Source organism: Fonsecaea multimorphosa (genome assembly GCF_000836435.1).
Source record: "Fonsecaea multimorphosa CBS 102226 unplaced genomic scaffold supercont1.6, whole genome shotgun sequence".
NCBI lineage: Eukaryota > Fungi > Ascomycota > Eurotiomycetes > Chaetothyriales > Herpotrichiellaceae > Fonsecaea > Fonsecaea multimorphosa.
The window spans coordinates 666154-683596 of record NW_015971640.1 but is presented as its reverse complement, the minus strand read 5'-3'; the positions used below and the strand labels follow the sequence as shown (position 1 = coordinate 683596).

Here is a 17443-nt window from a genome sequence, read left to right as displayed (position 1 = left end):
CCAACAGCCTCAAGGCCTGCCTGACAGAACTAGGCACCCTCGTGGCAGCTGGCCAATCCAACGGTCAGTCAGCGGTCCAAGATTTCCTTCTGTTCATGGCATTCAAAGGCTATCCTTGAACAAGCTGCCTTCTAAATTCCTTCGAATTTCCGACCGTGAAGCTCTTTCCGTTGAGACTTTATCGACACCACAGGTGTTCAAATTGGGTTACATGAGACTTTCCGCTTCCATATCTCACAGTCACCAGCACAAAACAGCTTTTATGACTCGCTCAAGCTTCTCGGCGGCAGCTTGGACGTTCATACTCTTTGATGTTCTCCAGCAAACAAACCGATCTGGTCGGACCAAAACAGCACCATCTTCCTCCACCCCTCGCACGTCCCGCCAGGTATGCATTGCGTCCAGATAGTCTTGCCCCCATCCAATGCCGAACACCCTGATTTTGAGACCGGGAAATTTCTCTGAGGCATCTGTTGCAGCCTTGGTCCAGACGCTTTTACCTCCGATTCCCGTAAACAGGGCGAAACAACCATGGCCAGCCAGATCTTGGGTCGACAGATCATGATCTAAAGACTTAGTAGCCAACCAAGCGTGAGGGAGCCGCATACCAGGGATCGTCCCTCGCGCATAATACAGATCTCTGTCGACAGGGTGCTTCGGCTCTCTGGCGCCTGCTGGCTCATCGTCAATATAGATGGCCCTGCTGCGGTAAAACTGGTTCATCTCAGCCCCGCACGTCTGGAATTGCCAGGCCGTGTTGTGGAATGCTTTGTCTAGTTTCCCCCTTAGAGCTCTCCCCCTTTTACTGTCTGATTCCATCTCTGCTAGGATTTCAGCCCGTTTCTCGACGGTCGGCTCGAGCATTCCCATAGCTTCAAACACTTCCTGGTCAATTCGCCACGAATCGTTTGCTCGTTTCACCACTTGTGCACCGACAGGCTGACGTTCCGCATTGTACGTTGCCAGCAGTTCGTGAGAAGCAATCCCTTTGCTGACGTATGCAATCTTCCACGCGAGATTGTACGCATCCTGGATCGAGGTGTTTGACCCCAGCCCATTTGCGGGAGGGTGCCGGTGGACCGCGTCCCCTAGACAAAATCTATATGCAATGGTTAGGAAAAGACCCTTCTTGGTTGAGTAATGAAGAAGAAAGCTGCCTCAAAGAGGCTCGCGGTTCATGCAGAACTCACACGTTTCCTTTGGAATAAAAGTCTGCGACGACTTCATTGACACGCCACTTTGTCTTGGTGAAGATGTCTATTTTAACACTGGGATCGCCAATCAATCTGGAGATCACCTCCACCCAGTTCACATCGTCGAGCTTCTTCAGCGGCGGAGCACCGGGAGTGGGAATCGCGATCAGCTGGAATTGACTGAAAGGTCGAATGACTCTCAAACTTGCCACCATGCAGTTAGGATTGAACTCTTTGTCAGGTTGGACAATAAAGTGCATGAACACGGGGCAACGGGCGAAAATGTGTTCCATGTTCGCCTTGAAAGAGATACTGTAGCAAGTGTCAGGCACTTCGCGTGGGCCCGCCAATTTGGCGCCAATCTGCTTCACCAGGGTTGATCGTCCACCATCGGCTCCACAGAGGAAACGAGATTGAATGTAGAGTCTCAGTCCAGTCTCCAGGTCCCGGCAGGTGGAAAGGATGCCAGAGGCATTCTCCTCGTACGAGATAAATTCCGTGTTCCAGCGAACCTTGACGTCGCTTTGGCAGGCCTTCTTGATCAGGATCGGCTCCAGCAGGTTTTGAGGAATATCCACATGTGTGCAGGGGCTGGCGCTTTCGTACTCTCCTTTCATACTGAGGACTTGGTTTGAAATGTAGTTGCGAAAGTATTCTTGGCCCGTGATCGTGTGGCAATACCTTCGTAATGGCATGGCGGAATAGTGGGCACCTTGCTCCTTGACGGCGGTTTCGAGTCCCATGTCTCTGATGCACTCCATCGCTCCCATGTTTGTGACATGAGCTCGGGGCTCCGGAGTGGTGAACGGTTGTTTCTCGATGATTGTGGTCGGAATATCGTACTCCGACAAAAACGCTGCCAGAGACGCTCCTCCCGGCCCAGTCCCAACGATGAGCACCTCAGTGGTGATGTTTGCCATATTTTCGTTGCCGATCGCGTAGCAAATTCAAGGTATGTGACCCAAATAATGTCCTCTTATTTTCAGGAAGTAGTCAACCGTAGGCGGAGAAAGACGTCGACTCCTGAAGGATTGGAAGAACGCCTGGGCATTTTCAGGCAAAAATGTAAAATCATGATTCTTCAAAGGCCGTTTATCCAGCATCGCTTCGGTAACAGTATAGGCTGTACAAGCATTCAGCTAATGGTAGGGAAACCTCATTTGCTGCAGATTTCCGGGGAAGCAGTGGATTATGACATCCGAGGATCCCCTAACCACCAGCCTGATCCTCTCACGCGGTCACTATTCTATTAGAAAATATGCCACTAAGCCTGGAGCCTGAGGCTCTATGGTAAAAGGGAAGAACAGATGAATTGGACCATGGCACGCTCGTGGTCCAATACTGAGAATACATGTTGTACTGTAGTAGGCTCTCGGAGACGATCATCCCACTGGAAATCGCGAGTGGATCCCGCCATGGAAAAAACTAAGGGCCTTGTCATAACATAGGCTGAGCATGTAGCAGCGATGCCTTTGGAAAAACTCGTTTCCCAAATCTGACTCGGCGTCATTGGCTAAAGTTCAAGAGACGCTCTATCAGTGATGTGCCCAACTTACTTGCGGAAAGATGTTTCGAAGCCCGATATCTATTCGCAGTCATCGATTCCCACTCCCACCGTCACCCGTTTGGCCTCGCTCAGGAGAACTGGGCACGATGATAGACTTCGATTCCTACAAGTACATGATCATATCCCCATTGCTCATACAACAGAAGGTTAGTTATCTGCTCTAGATACCTCGGATCGGATGCACATATACTGCTCCACCTATTGGATTCCTCTTCCTGCTCGATCGTTGACCGGTCCAGCGCACCATCGGAGTTGTTGTTTTAGTCTAGCATTCTGAGTTTATTCCCAAGCTCTTTAGCGCTCCTTGAGGTCTCGACTCCAGCGACGTGTGTGAATGGCATGATATGCACATTATGATTGTCAGGGAACCACGTCCGATGGCGGTTATATCGAGGCCGAACATCGGCCTAGATGACCAGTTAGCAAGCAATCCGCACCCGGGCCGCGTGCGGCGCCGATGCGATGAAACCAATCACAGTTGAATCATCACTAAACCCTCTCGCCCTGCCACAACAACGACGAGTCGCATTCAGCTGTGCGAGGGGCCGTCTTGCTATGGACTCCCCTGCAAAGATGCAACTCCCAAGGTCGAAGCTTTTGAGTGTTCTGGGGTAATTATGGTTCTAACAGGAGTTCGACTGACAAGACAGTCCGACGGGCATACTGCTTGTGGACCGGTGGTCACCGTTCTGCAAGTGGAACATCAAATCAGAAAGCTCCCCAGAAGCCATTCATCTCTTCCGACGAGGCCAAACCCCTTTTAAACGCGATTCTGGTCGCCAGGAAATTTATGAGAAAACCTTCGCATCCCAGCAAAGGTGAGCCTGTCTTAGTTGATACAAGACGTTCCGTTCCATCTTGACAGTGCATCACGCTCTTTGGTAACGTCAGTCCAGCAAGCATCGATAGCAATCAAAGAAGAACTATGTCTCCAAGCACTGAAATATCTCCGTCCTCTAACCCAACGACGCCTAGTAAGCCGGACGGAATTACAGGTCAGCTCTGCACCTGGATCACGAGCACCAAACTGTCTGAGGTTCCCGACCATGTCATCGAGCGCGCCAAATACCTGATCTTGGACGGCTTCGCCTGTGCTCTGGTCGCGGCGCACCTTCCGTGGTCTGAAACTGCTGTGAGAGGCGTGTGCACCATGGAACCCTCGAGTGCCGGCCAATGCACCCTCATTGGCTGGGGAAGGGAGAAGAAGCTGCCCCCTGTGGCGGCAACCATCCTCAACAGTACCTTTATTCAGGGCTTCGAGCTCGACGACTATCACTCCACGGCGCCTTTACACTCAAACTCCTTGCTGATACCGGCATTGCTGGCTTCGGTGGAGGCCGCTCCCTCCAGCTCTGATGCCACTAGCGCTGCGGAAACTTCGCTCTCAACGGGTGCCAATTTCCTGCACGCATATATCGTCGGGTGTGAAGTCGGACCACGGGTTGGGATGGCACTACATGGTGCAGACTTACTGAGCCGAGGGTGGCATAGCGGCGCCATTCAAGGCCCCTCGGCAACGGCGGCCGCAGTCGCTTCACTACTTGGACTGTCAGGTGCGCAGACTGAATGGGCATTGGGCATGGCGTGCACACAAACAGGCGGGCTCATGTCCGCACAGTTTGGCTCCATGGCGAAACGAATGCAGCACGGCTTCGCAGCACGGAACGGCCTGTTTGCCGCGTTCATGGCCAAAGAAAACTACACGGGGATCCAGGAGGTCTACGAGGTCCCCTACGGCGGCTTCCTGAGCTGCTTCAGCCAAGGGGCGAACTTCGAGCCAAAGTCTCTGCCCGATGAGCTCGTCAGCGGCCTCGGCTCGCGCTGGGAGCTCGAGGGAATCCGCGTGAAACTGCACGCCGCGATGGCTGGCTTGCACGGGACGATCGACACGGTCGCCGGCCTACAGCGCTCGCACCCGGAGCTCTTTGCGCCGGACAATCTCGCCAACATCACGAAGATCGTGACGCAGCACGCGCGGCCCGCGTTCGAGCACGGCGGCTGGATCGCGGATCCCACGCGGCCTCTCTCGAGCGTCGCGGCACAGATGTCGATCCAATACGCTGCTGCGGCGCAGCTGGTCGACCGCCAAGTCTCAATGGTACAGTTCGGGGCTTCGCGCCTGAACCGACCTTTACTCCGTGAGTTGATGGCCAAAACCACGCCGACGCACAACAAGGCCTTTGACGCGACCAAAATGTCTCGCTGGCAGACGGTCGTCACCGTCACGTTCGCCGACGGCACCGAGGTCCAGGGCCGCGTCGACGCGCCCCGTGGTATCAAGCCGCCCGTCAGCAACGAGGATATTGTGGCCAAGTGGCGCGAGTTGACCGCCGAGATCTTGGACGGTGACAGACGCGACGCCATCGAGCGCTGTGTGCTGTCGCTGGAAAAAGTCCCCGATGTGAGGCAGCTCGCTGCCCTGCTCGAGGATCCGGTCAAATGTCCCATTGACGTTTGAGTTCGAGACTCGGGAGTGACGAGCTCTGTCTTGAAGCTGTGTTCTCACAGGGAAAGGAGCTATTTATTCTGTCTTTCCCATAGATTACAAACATGGAGCTCATTTACTCCGTCTCTCTCGTAGATTAAAAGGAAAAATCTGAGTAAGAAGTCCCTATAATGAGGAAAGTCCCTGGGCAACTTTATACCTCTTGCGTTGTCGCTCCAGAAGACTACGATCTATTCGTTGCTACAGAATGCAGACTTCGCCTATGTGTAGCTTTCCAAAATCTGCTCTACCAGTGCCGATTCTCATGGAGCGAGTCTTCTAGTCATCTTGTTTTCGTGTGCAGGATATATCTATATCACCAGGCGGGCCCTGATCCTCCATCCGCTGAGTGAGCTTGCTCATGGGTCTTGCGGTCAAATGATTTCCCTGGAACGTTTGTCAGGCAGGCAGACAGGGAGTTGATTTAGTAGCATTGAACTCGTGTACAAAATGGCTGGGTTTGGCCCTCAGTGCTTCTTCGCGTCTGGGCTTCAGCAGAACACACAGTTATATTCATATATGTGGGTCTTGAAATTACATTTCCTAACTCAGGACGTTACTGAGGTTGTATTGTATGTAGTGGAGTCCAAACTGAATGGAGAAGGCCCTCTCGATGAATCAACAGCCTGCTGCTTGTGCTCCCGCGGCTTATCACGCAGGTTACCTACACCGCAAGATATTTAAAGAATATACCGGAAGGCAATGTGCTGATCACCCTCGTCCTCCAGGCTGCGTTCGAAGTGCGGATGATGCTCTCCAGAGTCTCTGTATCGCTCGATCTCAGCATCCTTGCGCTTGTTCTCGTGTTTCATCCAGAAGACAGCTGATACGGTCATGATGATAGCCATAGACAGGAAGCCCAAGACGATCGCATGGCCCTTGATGAAGCGAGGGGGGCTGTCGTAGACGTGCGTGCCCATGATGGAGAAGCACTGCCCAAAGACCTCGGCCATGGCCCAGGTGGTGCCGCGCTTGGTGAAGCCGCAGGTGTTGATGCCCAACCACGATGTCAAAAGGATCACGCTCGGGTATAAGCCCGCGGTGATTAGGCAGGTGGCGAATACCAGGACGGGCACGGAGCGCACGGATAACAAGATGATGTAGCCGATCACCGAGACCGATAGGGTGACGACAAGTAAGGGACCCTTCATGTTGTACCTGTCAGAAAGGAAACAGATGGCGATCAGGAACACGGCCGCACAGGCGTATGGGATGACGGTGAAAAGTTGTGCCTTGTCTGGACAGGTAGATATTAGCAGCTGGGTTTGATAGGAGACAAGCGAGTGTTTTGTGAAAAAAAAAGGAAGAGAGGGACTGGGCCGTACCTGCAGAGTATCCGAAAGACTTGACAAAGGTGGGGAGGAAATTGCCCACGGATGCAATACCAAGTGCCACGCCGGCGTTGATGATGGCGAACATCCACGATTTAGGGTCCTTGAAACATGCCCAGACCTGCCACATGTCGATGTTGGCTCCCGTGGTGTTATAGTCCTTCGATCTCTCGATAGCCAATTTGAGCTCGGCCTCGCTCAGCAGCCAGGTTTTCAACTTCTTCATCCGATCCGCAAAGTTGGGGATGACCAGGATAACAGTGATGCCCACAGCCACGGCCAAGACCCCTTCGACGATGAAGAGCCACCGCCATGGGGAGAGTCCGGTTCGCTCCAGTGTGAGATGCTTCGAGATCCCGTACGATATAAGGCCGGAGAAAGCGCCTGCAATGGTGGCAGCCGAGTAGAAGACAGCTGATTTCAACTTTGTCAGCTGTAGGCCAAAGAAGGGTTGATGTTGTGGACTCACCACTTCGAGAAGCCAATTCATTTCTCTTGTACCAGAAAGACAGATACAGGCCCAAGCCCTGAATGAATGCTTGCGCACACCCGATGAGAACCCGGAGGACCAGGACAGTTGCATAGTTCTGGGCACCGCCAATACCGGCACAGAAGGCGCCAAAAGTTAGCACCCCGCCCCCAATCAACGCTGGTGCTGTCATCCAGGGCAATCTGAGTCCGACGTTTCCTGGAAACATGCAAATGATGTAGCCAACAAAGAACATGGTCTGTTGTTTCGAGAATCAAGAAAGAATCGTTAGTCACGCCAGGCTGGGTTTACGTGCATTGGGGGGGAAAAAAGGGATTGAGGGTGACCCACCAGACAATTATAGAACTGATTCGGAGTGAGAGACAAGTCCTCTTCCAAGCCCATCAAACGGGCATTGCCAATACAATTTCGGTCGAGGTAAGCGACAAAGTAGATGAGGCAACACAAGGGCATAAGGATCAGATCCAGCTTGAGGACGAGACGTTTCTCCTCCGGGCGCTTGCTCAGGCTGCGTTGCGCGTGGCCGGCGAAGGCATTTTCATTTTTGGTAGGAGGAATATCGTGGTTTGCAGCATCCTCGAGCATTTCAATGTTCGTACCATGCCCAGGCTTGGAAAGATCGGAAATGGTTGAGGCTTCCATACCGGACAATGGTCGGTGATTTAATTCTCCTTGTCAGCAGATAGATGCAAGTAGCTGCTGAGTCTTGGAACTGGAGAGGAGAGAAGAGAGACAGGATGAAGAGAGGTGGAAGACCATGCGTATGTGGTCCAATCGCTGCCTGAAAAGGAATTTTATAGTCGCCCGCCCACAAGCTGCCCAGGCTGGGGTCGCGAGGCATGTCCGATATCAAGCGGATCCCCGAGTCTGAAGGTTCCCCAGAATTCACCACCATGTTGTCCCGCTATTTACCTTTCCCTATCTGGGACGAACCTGTAGCAGATTGGGGGTAGTCGGCAAGCTGGCCGTGGAGATGTATCAATGGTATTTGAAGAAGTTCTCCTCAACATGCAGATACTGATCGGTCCGGTTTGCGGCATTGCATATAATTGGCTCCACCCACCCTCAGGTCTTGGCAATCCGGGGACTCTCCACCCTCCGCATCGGCCACCCCGACTCCCTCCCTCCTGCCACCCACTTGTGGTTGCTTTCATTTTCATTCTTCTCTCTCCATCCCACAACTTGAGGCTTGTATCGGACTCTCAGATGCTGACTGTTTTGTCCGCTAGTCCAGTTTAGTCTCAACGGAACCTTACCTGGACGAGACACTTCACCTTCCTCCACATCTTCAGCTGTTCCACGATACTACCAGAGGAGGATCGAATAATGAGCATCTGAGAATGGACATTCAGCCGGGCAATCCCAATTCGCCATTTGCGACTAGCACTCGCTCGCTAGTGCCCCTAGCACCACGTAGCAGCAATGAACCAGCCCCTGCGCAAGGGTGTTCGGCACCTGGAAAGCGCAAGCGGGTTGCTTGTAGAGAATGCCGACAAGGGAAAGTAAGTGGTTTCCGCCTAGCCTTCGCAGAGCTTCAATCTATACCCCGAAACTTCGATGTCATGTCCCAAGGATTGACATGGTCTCCAGTTACGATGCGAGAGCATAGGTCTTCAGCAAGTATGTATCCGATGTCGAGATCTTGGCTTGTCCTGTGTCTATGACAATGATTATAAGAGACACAATAAACGAGTGTGAGTGGGGATGCCGGTCCTGGGTGACGCCTGCCGCGGCATTTCTGACGAGACCAGGAAGCTGCGAGAACTCGCGGAAGAAGTCGAACGACTGCGAGCAGCACAACCGCACGTCGTCAATATTTCACCGCCGACCCTGGATGACTCCTACTCGCCACCGAACCGTGAAGAAGCAAATTGTCCAGATCTAGCCATCAATGGACCTCGAATTGGTCCTGTAGTTTCGCATCCTTCACCTGCCTTGACAGACTCACAACTTCGTGAACCACAAGTTGCTGCTCAAGTACAACTGCTTCCAGCAGTTAATCCGCAAACACTCGGCAACGTGACTGTCACGCCTTCTCAGATAGACAGGCTGTTTCAGACGTGAGTACGGCCCGGATAAACATCACAGTCGCTCATTTGGTGAACATAGATTCTTCTCTCAATACCACCCATTTTTGCCCTTCGTCGAGGGAAGTGGCTCACCCGATGATTATCATGCCAAGTCCCCGCTGCTTTTCTGGACTATCATTGCCATCGCTTCCAGAAGAGACGAGGAGGAACCCACCATGCTCACAAGCCTTTCACAAGCTGTACAAGACCTCCTGTGGCAGACAGTGCCCAAAGTTCCGCATTCTCGGCTGGAGCTGAAGGCGATGATCTTGATCTGTCTCTGGCCATTCCCAACCTCTTCCATGAGTACAGACCCCTCGTTCATACTAGCCTCAGTTGCAAAGACCGGCGCAATGCATATTGGACTGCACAAACCATATTTTGCCCAGGATTTTTCACGCGTCAAATTTCGGTTTAGTCCGGAAGAACTGAGAGACGCCCTGCTGGTATGGTCAGCATGCTTTATAGCGGCAGAAAAGTACCTACCCGCCCCTTTTGCTGGTCGGTTATCCATCTGACGGTGGCTCTAGCATAACATCTTACGTTGGACAGTTCCCTTTATTTGTCACTGACGCTACCCTTGATATGATCTGCACTTCCGACAATCACGGAAATCTCCCTCTGGAAATTTACCATATGGTCCTCATTACAAGATTTTGCAATCGCTTTCACAGAGTAATGGCCAGCCGGGAAAGACGAATGGCCAGTCTGGGAGAGAATGATAGCGGAGTACTACTGCCTCTATATGAGTCTGAATTGAAAGACCTCCGATTCACTCTTGGGCCAGATTTGTCCAGTGAGTTATATTCCCACTCAGGGCGCTGTCTTTACCAGAGTCCTAACTTGAACGCAGAAACGAATGAAATCCTGTTTCTCTATGCCACACTTCAGCTCCGAAGTTACTATCTCTTAGAGCGCTCTCACCAGGGTGCACACAAAGAGTTTATCCTCAAAGCATATCGTGCTTCACTCAACGTCATTTGGAAGTGCCAGGAGAGGGAAGTACATTCTAAGCTGTTAACCTGTGGTCCGGAAATATTCATCCATGGGCTTTGTGCTGCTTGTAGCTTTGCCTTGAAAATCCTTCGGAGTGGCTACTATTCGCAATTCATTGACATGGACGAGGGACGCAAAGCATTCAACCTCGGTGTATGCCTGGTCAAGAAGTGTTCGATTGAAGACAATGATCTACTAGGAAGATATTCCAAGATTCTTGCACAGCTTTGGGGAGCCACAACGGAACCGACTGCCGTGCAACCAGAGCTCAAGGTGAGAAGTCGCCTCGGAGCCAACCTGCTTCATGACACTCTTTGGAAATGGAGAGAGAACTTTGGAGGGCAGCCTTGTGGTAGAACAGTCACTGCCTCCCAAGGTGAGAATAGTGGCTCTCCGTCGTCTGCCTCATTGGGTATTGCTGCAGGTGGCAACACACATTCCACTTGCACTGAGAGAGCCAGGGAACAGAACCTGGAGCCAGACATTCTCATTGCCCAGATTGACACGGGTCCCAAAGTTTCCAATGCCCCGGTACTATCCCGTTCTACATCAACATGGCTCGAAGAGATTGGAGAGATGGACATGGGATTAGTTGACGAGAGTAATAATCACTGGCTTTGGAATCAAAGCGGCATCTCGACTTTGATGGCTGCGGACTTTGACGGCATGGAACTGCACTCGGATTACATTTTCAACACCCAGCGCGGATAAGAGCCTTCTGAATGATGGTAACCACCTGTTGCTGTACCACGCCTTCAACAGATCGTATCTTCTTTGAGCGAGGCGGACAATCCTCTACGTTATCCCAGTACGGACCAGGGGGTCACCTGGGAGGTAAATCACCTGCAGCTTACTCTTGTGGATTCAGAGTATACTTTATATAATAATATTGGAAGCGGTGCTTTGGACTAACCACATCGAAGTGATTCGGTTCTGATCGGCAAATTGGTGGGAACATGTTCATTCCGTCCTTCAACGAATAGTAGCAGGGATTAGAACTTGATATCAGGCAGGGCCAGAGTCTGTTAGTCCCCTCTTCTGCTTGCAAGACCATGTTGTGCCACCGCCAATCAGGACATCTTCGCTCTATACATTCCGGCAATGGACCGAATCCCGGCTGCAGATGGTCTGGGAACACAACGTTGAACCAGGCCGCGCTGCGGCCGGAGCCTCACTAGCACTCGGCATCATCAGACACTACATGTATTCTCCAACTCAATACCCCGCTCACTGTCCCGCCTGGTCTGAACAAGGGAAGGCTACTAAAGAACGGCCACAATGCAGGAGTCGAGGTCAGGGTCTGAGCCAGTTGGTGCATATCTTCAGGCCAGGACGCGCTAATGCTGCTCTACTTTTCTGGTGTTTGTCGCTCAATTCAACTGTCGTCGGTTCCACCTTGAGCGTGGCATGAGCATTGTACCCATTTACTTCGGAGGCAGAGCGGACCGAATGGCATTGTGATTGAGCCATATACAAAAACTGAGAAAACAGATAACATTCGGCCGGATTTCCATAGAAACGGCCCCAGGCTTCTCTCTCCTACAAGAGTCGAGAAGCATAACCCAGCCAAGCTTCAACAATTTCCAAATTACTATAAAATCGAACAGTCCTTGAACAGTCTGCTAGCGAGCACTATATCTTGATATTATCATCATGGGAAGCGTGACACCGGCAGACATCCAAGGTACTTCGCAGACCTTCGATGTTATCGTCGTGGGAGGCGGCAACGCTGCCCTTGCAGCAGCAATTTCAGCACACGACAATGGTGCTCGTGTGCTTGTTCTAGAAGCCGCTCCAAAGGAGGACCGCGCGGGAAACAGTCGCTTTGCAGGCACAGTGTTTCGGGCTTCACACAAGGGTATGGAGCATGTCAAGAGCTTGCTTTGTGAAGAGGCCCTAGACGACACCAAGTACTGCACCATTGACCCTTACACGGACGAGATGTTCTTCCACGATCTCTCCAAGACTTCGCACGGCCGTCTGGACAAGGACGTTGCCGAGGTGCTCGTCAAGCAGGGGTGGGAGACCATGGAGTGGATGAAGTCCAAGGGCCACAAGTGGGAGTTGATGATTCGGAAGTATCACAACGTCGAGAACCTGGCCGCTAGAGGCGAGAAGATCAGTATGAACTCCGGCGCTGTGGTCATGGCGGTTGGCGGTGGTGTCGGCCTGACGGATGCATGGTGGGCGGCGGCCGAAAGTCTCGTCCCTGGCGGCAGAATGACTGTCTGGTACGACAGCCCGGCTCACGACCTCATCGCTACCGGAGACACAGTCCACGGCGTCAAGGTCCGACACCGCGATGGCTTCACAGACGTGTATGGGAAGGTGGTGCTTGCTAGTGGTGGCTTCTCATCCAACCCAGCCATGCGCCGCCAATATCTCGGCGAAGGCTGGGACCTTGTTCTCGTGCGTGGGACCAAATACAACATGGGCACGATGCTCAACCGCGCCATCGCCGCGGGCGCCCGTCCCGTTGGCCATTGGGGCGCAGCCCACGCCTCGCCGCAGGACGCCAACGGCCCTCTGACCGGCGATATCAACATCTCCGTGCACATGCCACGGTACGCGTACCCCTACGGCATCACTGTCAACATCAAGGGCGAGCGATTCTTCGACGAAGGGGAAGACGACTTCGGCAAGACGTACGCAAAAACGGGCAAGAAGATCGGCGACCAGCCCGAGGCCCGGGCGTTCCAGATCTTCGACCAGCAGACCGTCCACCTCCTGCCTAAGCGATACCAGACCGCGACGCCCATTTACGCAGACACGATCCAGGAGCTCGGGGAGAAGATGGGTATCAACGCCGCGGGCCTGCTCAGGACCATCGAGACCTTCAACGCCGCCTGCTCCGACGACGTCAGCCAATTCAACCCCACGAAGCTGGACGGGCTGCGCACGTCCCCCGCGGCGAACCTGCCATTTCCCAAGACGAACTGGGCCACGAGGATCGAGAAGGCCCCCTTTGTCGCCTACGCGGTGGCCTGTGGCATCACCTTCACATATGGCGGAATCGCGACAGACACTGAAGCCCGTGTCTTGAACAACGAGGGACGACCCATGCCTAATCTGTGGGCCACAGGAGAGATCGCTGGCGGGCTCTTCTATCACAATTACCCTGGCGGAGCCGGGTTGACCAAAGGTGCTGTCTTTGGCCGTATCGCGGGTCGTGAGGCTGCAGCCGCCGCTCTGGGGAAGTCAAATGCCGTCAAGTCAAATGGCTCATGATATACAAGCAGTTTATGTCAGTGAAGGATATGGTAGTTTGGTGGTGCCCCTGATGTTAATGACCATTGGTAGCAGGCTTCTTGAGATATTTGCTGGACGATGTGTTTGGTCCATTTCTCCTTAATCGAGATTCTCCGCCATCGATGCCACTGCTCGAGGCTGAGCGGAAATTAAATCGAGCGGGACTGCCGGCTCTGGGAGAGGTTAAAGTGGCAGGAGAGAATGGGATGTCATATCCACTTAGTCCCGCATGATCATGTAAAGCGGCATGTGATACTTGCCTAGATGGTGGGAGTCGCGTGTGCGGCACATGTCACCAGCCTCGATATGAGCTGCTGTAGACGACCGCATCTTATCTCGAGCGTTGTTGTAAGTCACCACTTGTATCATTTCCTTGTTCCCTCCTGTATCGAGGTCTATCTAGGTATGTCTATGGCGAGATAGTCTTGAGACCCAGACTAGATGGCCCTGCCTCTTCCAGGCTCCCCTTCGTCGTCCTGGGCTATCTTCATTGAGCGGCTCAAGCAAAGCTTCAGCGGCGCTGACCCTCGAGTCTGTGTCGCTTTCTGGCTCTTTGGTAAGTCTCTGGCACAGGGAGTGGAACGGCTGTATACCGAGACTGAAGGTGGGCAGGGTTGATCAACAATGTCCTCTACGTGATAATCCTCTCGGCTGCGCTTGACCTTGTCGGTCCCGATATCCCCAAAGGAGTTGTCCTGCTCGCCGATGTGATCCCGTCGTTCGGGGTCAAGCTGTGCGCCCCGTACTTCATCCATGTCGTTCCCTACTCGATTCGAATCCTGGTCTTCGTGGTGCTGTCCGTGGTTGGCATGCTGTTGATCGCCCTCACACCCGCTTACACAGATGGCGGAACAATCACTACCAAGTTGGCCGGTGTGGTTCTAGCGTCGCTGAGCAGTGGTGGAGGAGAATTGAGCTTTCTGGGCCTGGTTCATTACTACGGTCCTTTCAGTCTCGCAGCATGGGGGAGTGGCACTGGGGGTGCTGGGTTGATAGGAGCCGGAGCATACGCACTCGCGACCACAACACTGGGCCTCAGCGTCGGCACAACATTACTGGCTTCTGCCTGCCTCCCGGCCATTATGCTGGTCAGCTTCTTCCTTGTCCTTCCCATGGAGCCTTTGCGATCACATTCCCACAGACATCACGGCGACAATGCACTCCTTCGGGATGACGACAGCGTCGATCAAGAGCAAAGAGAAGGACTACTTTCGTCTCCAGACGCGGTCAAGCCGCCCTTTCCCATGAACTCCAGGATGTCCACTTGGTCGTTGTTCAGATACAACTTGACCCGAGCCAAAGGGCTGTTCTTCCCCTACATGCTACCGTTGCTCATGGTATACGTGGCCGAATATACCATTAACCAAGGCGTCGCCCCGACCCTTCTGTTTCCGCTAGAGAGGAGCCCTTTCAAACACTTCCGGGCCTTCTACCCGACCTACAATGCGATATACCAATTAGGGGTCTTCCTTTCCCGGTCCTCGACGCCGTTTCTCCGCGTTCACAATTTATATCTGCCGTCGTTTTTGCAAGTGGTCAATCTGGTGGTCTTGACGCTACAAGCACTCTTCGGCTTTATTCCCAATGTGTATATTGTCTTTGCAATCATCTTCTGGGAAGGTTTACTGGGCGGCCTCGTCTATGTCAACACATTTGCCGAGATCAGTGAAACGGTACCTAAGGAGGACCGGGAATTTTCCCTGTCGGCGACCACAGTGAGCGACTCGGGCGGAATTTGCATTGCCGGGTTTATCGGCATGGCGTTTGAAGTGTGGTTATGTAACTGGCAGGTCCAACATGGGAAAGACTATTGTAAGAAGCTGTGACGCAAGTCAGGAGGGATATGGGTAGGTAAGGCAGCATTTTACACTTTCTGGCGGACGAGTATTGTGATGCTGCTCTTGGATAAGGCTGTCTGGATATAAGTGCCGGGCTGTGTGGCATGTGTGCTGCAACATCTAGGGGTTCTAGACCGGCAATGCAAGCTACAAGACCCAGCCATCCTCCTCGTGCTACTAGGTAAACTCCATGATGAATACTATGTGATTCCGAAGTAAGAAATGCGCCATATCTGCATCCAATCGATAGCGTGGTGAGCTACTCAGGGAGCGTGTTCCGTGCCGGAGACATGGTCGAACCGTACGTCGGTAGTCGAAACCTAGATTCAAACAGGGCACAGGGAAAAGGAGCAAACAATGTATAACGGCGAGCTGGGAGAAGGGAATCGAGAAATAGAGACGGTGAAGGAGCGGGCGGAACATCTGGGATTTCGAGCATCAGCCATTTGCTTTATGGGTCGAAGCAACCAAAAACCCGTTCAGAGGTGTCTCTGTCGCCATCAATGCCATCTCGATTCAGCAGGCAGTTGAAAAGAGCACCAAACGACTGTTCCGAAGTCCATGCATCATGCAAGGTTCACGCAACTCTACGCAGCTTGTCGCATGCCGAGCCGCAGTAGTGGAAAAAGAAAGAAAGCTTCTTCTCCAGACTTTGCTAAATGGCCTTTTCCCATGCCTTGATATTAATTACCATTGACTGCTTTCCTGTTCTGTTGTCTACAGCCCCCTTCGACCTTTTCCTGCAGAGAGCGGAGAGATAGAGGATCGCGCTCTGTTTGAACAGTAAACCTATCCATCCCATCAAGGCCCTCTTTCACCGCCAATGCATAGGACCCAATCGGTTGTCAGCAGCGCTGCTTGAGCCCAAGGCACTGGCCGAGGTCCGTGGACAGAAAGAAAGAAAGCCATTATCGCAGGCACACAGATTCAGTGAAGAGTGCATAGCTTTCAGGTAGCATGCCAGCGAAACAACAAAAAGCAACACCATTCAGGCTTGAGATCTACATTGCCGGACCCGCGCCATACGGAACGAATCAGACCCTGGCGATCTCGGCCTACTTGACGATCTCACAATCAGCACAGCTTGACGCAAGGGAACGAGATGGATTCCAGCCGAGGCCAACGAGCCAGGTTTTTGGGAACAGCACATTCTAGCCAGACGAGGACCGGAAATGGAGGTGACCCTCCCTTTCACGACCAAAATACTACGCCTTTGACACCAGACACTGTTGGACTCGACGACAAGCGACTGTTGCAACCACAACCTCAGCGTCAGCACCACGGAGAAGCGAGATCAACATGGTTCGAGGGAAGGGGTGTATCAAAAGAAGGCCGCCGATTCGACAGCCAGGCTGATTATGAGAACGATGATGCAGGACCAGGTACGTGTGTTTCTGAGGGAATATGCAAACATTCTTTTTTGCTGTGCTTTGTGAGACTGTCAGCGAGCAAGGTGTCGAAAGCTGCAGACCAGTGAGAGAGGAGATATATTTACTCCGGGGGTTCGTCCAACCCAATGCGCGCCATTCCATGCACGTTCCCGCGAGTTCCCCCCCCCTTTAGTTTTGTCAGCGTGCAGACGCTGGACATGTCATGCAACCGACAGAAACAGCCACGAGTAAGAGCAGCAGAAACGGGCAAGAAACAGGAGAAGCAGCGGCAGCAAGGGACAAGATGATCAGCACGGTCGCATCAATCAATGTCGGATAGTCTTCCTAGACGCATACTGATCACGATGATCCAACACACTATGGGATACTTGGACCACCAATCCCCAATGACTGATGATCAGTTCTACACCGTCTTCCGACGCGAGGATGTCGCCTATGCCTGCGCCTGTGCCCGCGTTCCGCATCGGCCACCGCTTTGTCGAGCTCCAAAGACAAGCCACGCACCCCCAAAGGAGCAGCGCCAGAGCAAGGACCCTAGTTCAGGGCCCAGAACTCTTGGAAAGAGAGCGACGTCATTGGCAAGATAGACTTTGTGTGGCCTTCCTTGGGTTGGGCAAGGCGCCCTTTTAGCTAACGAGGAAGGCGCATCCACTACCCGGCACGCCCCTTGTGTCCTTGGAGACGCCGCCAAACGATCACGCTTCCACGCTTCCAAGGTTCTTTCCCAAGGGTAGGCAGGCCACCTGCAGCCTGCAGCTGCGCCTTTTCTGATCTGGCGCCCTAGGATCCTTGTTTTGGGTGGATGGACCGGCCTTCCACCTCTCGAACAAGCAT

General features: G+C 53.0%; 6 protein-coding genes across 6 annotated transcripts; 4 read left to right on the top strand and 2 right to left on the bottom strand.

Annotated features, from left to right (window-relative positions):
- Positions 1-240: 240 nt before the first annotated feature.
- On the bottom strand, positions 241-2113 carry Z520_03991 (uncharacterized protein; the record flags this gene model as incomplete). The annotated part of the gene is made up of 2 exons (XM_016774501.1): positions 241-1099; positions 1191-2113. The coding sequence occupies 2 exons, from the start codon at positions 2111-2113 to the stop codon at positions 241-243; spliced, it is 1782 nt and encodes a 593-aa protein (XP_016634428.1).
- A 1572-nt stretch (positions 2114-3685) lies between these two features.
- Positions 3686-5218, top strand: Z520_03990 (uncharacterized protein; the record flags this gene model as incomplete). Its single annotated transcript, XM_016774500.1, has 1 exon — positions 3686-5218. One exon carries the CDS (start codon positions 3686-3688, stop codon positions 5216-5218), a length of 1533 nt encoding a protein of 510 aa, XP_016634427.1.
- Positions 5219-5925: 707 nt separating this feature from the next.
- Z520_03989 (uncharacterized protein) lies at positions 5926-7651 on the bottom strand (the record flags this gene model as incomplete). Its single annotated transcript, XM_016774499.1, has 4 exons — positions 5926-6482; positions 6571-6990; positions 7046-7304; positions 7397-7651. The coding sequence occupies 4 exons, from the start codon at positions 7649-7651 to the stop codon at positions 5926-5928; spliced, it is 1491 nt and encodes a 496-aa protein (XP_016634426.1).
- Positions 7652-8770: 1119 nt separating this feature from the next.
- On the top strand, positions 8771-10842 carry Z520_03988 (uncharacterized protein; the record flags this gene model as incomplete). Its single annotated transcript, XM_016774498.1, has 4 exons — positions 8771-9126; positions 9176-9613; positions 9666-9931; positions 9989-10842. The coding sequence occupies 4 exons, from the start codon at positions 8771-8773 to the stop codon at positions 10840-10842; spliced, it is 1914 nt and encodes a 637-aa protein (XP_016634425.1).
- Positions 10843-11784: 942 nt separating this feature from the next.
- Positions 11785-13359, top strand: Z520_03987 (uncharacterized protein; the record flags this gene model as incomplete). Its single annotated transcript, XM_016774497.1, has 1 exon — positions 11785-13359. The coding sequence occupies one exon, from the start codon at positions 11785-11787 to the stop codon at positions 13357-13359; it is 1575 nt and encodes a 524-aa protein (XP_016634424.1).
- A 462-nt stretch (positions 13360-13821) lies between these two features.
- Z520_03986 (protein btn1) lies at positions 13822-15206 on the top strand (the record flags this gene model as incomplete). Its single annotated transcript, XM_016774496.1, has 2 exons — positions 13822-13936; positions 13993-15206. 2 exons carry the CDS (start codon positions 13822-13824, stop codon positions 15204-15206), a joined length of 1329 nt encoding a protein of 442 aa, XP_016634423.1.
- Between the last annotated feature and the right edge of the window lie 2237 nt (positions 15207-17443).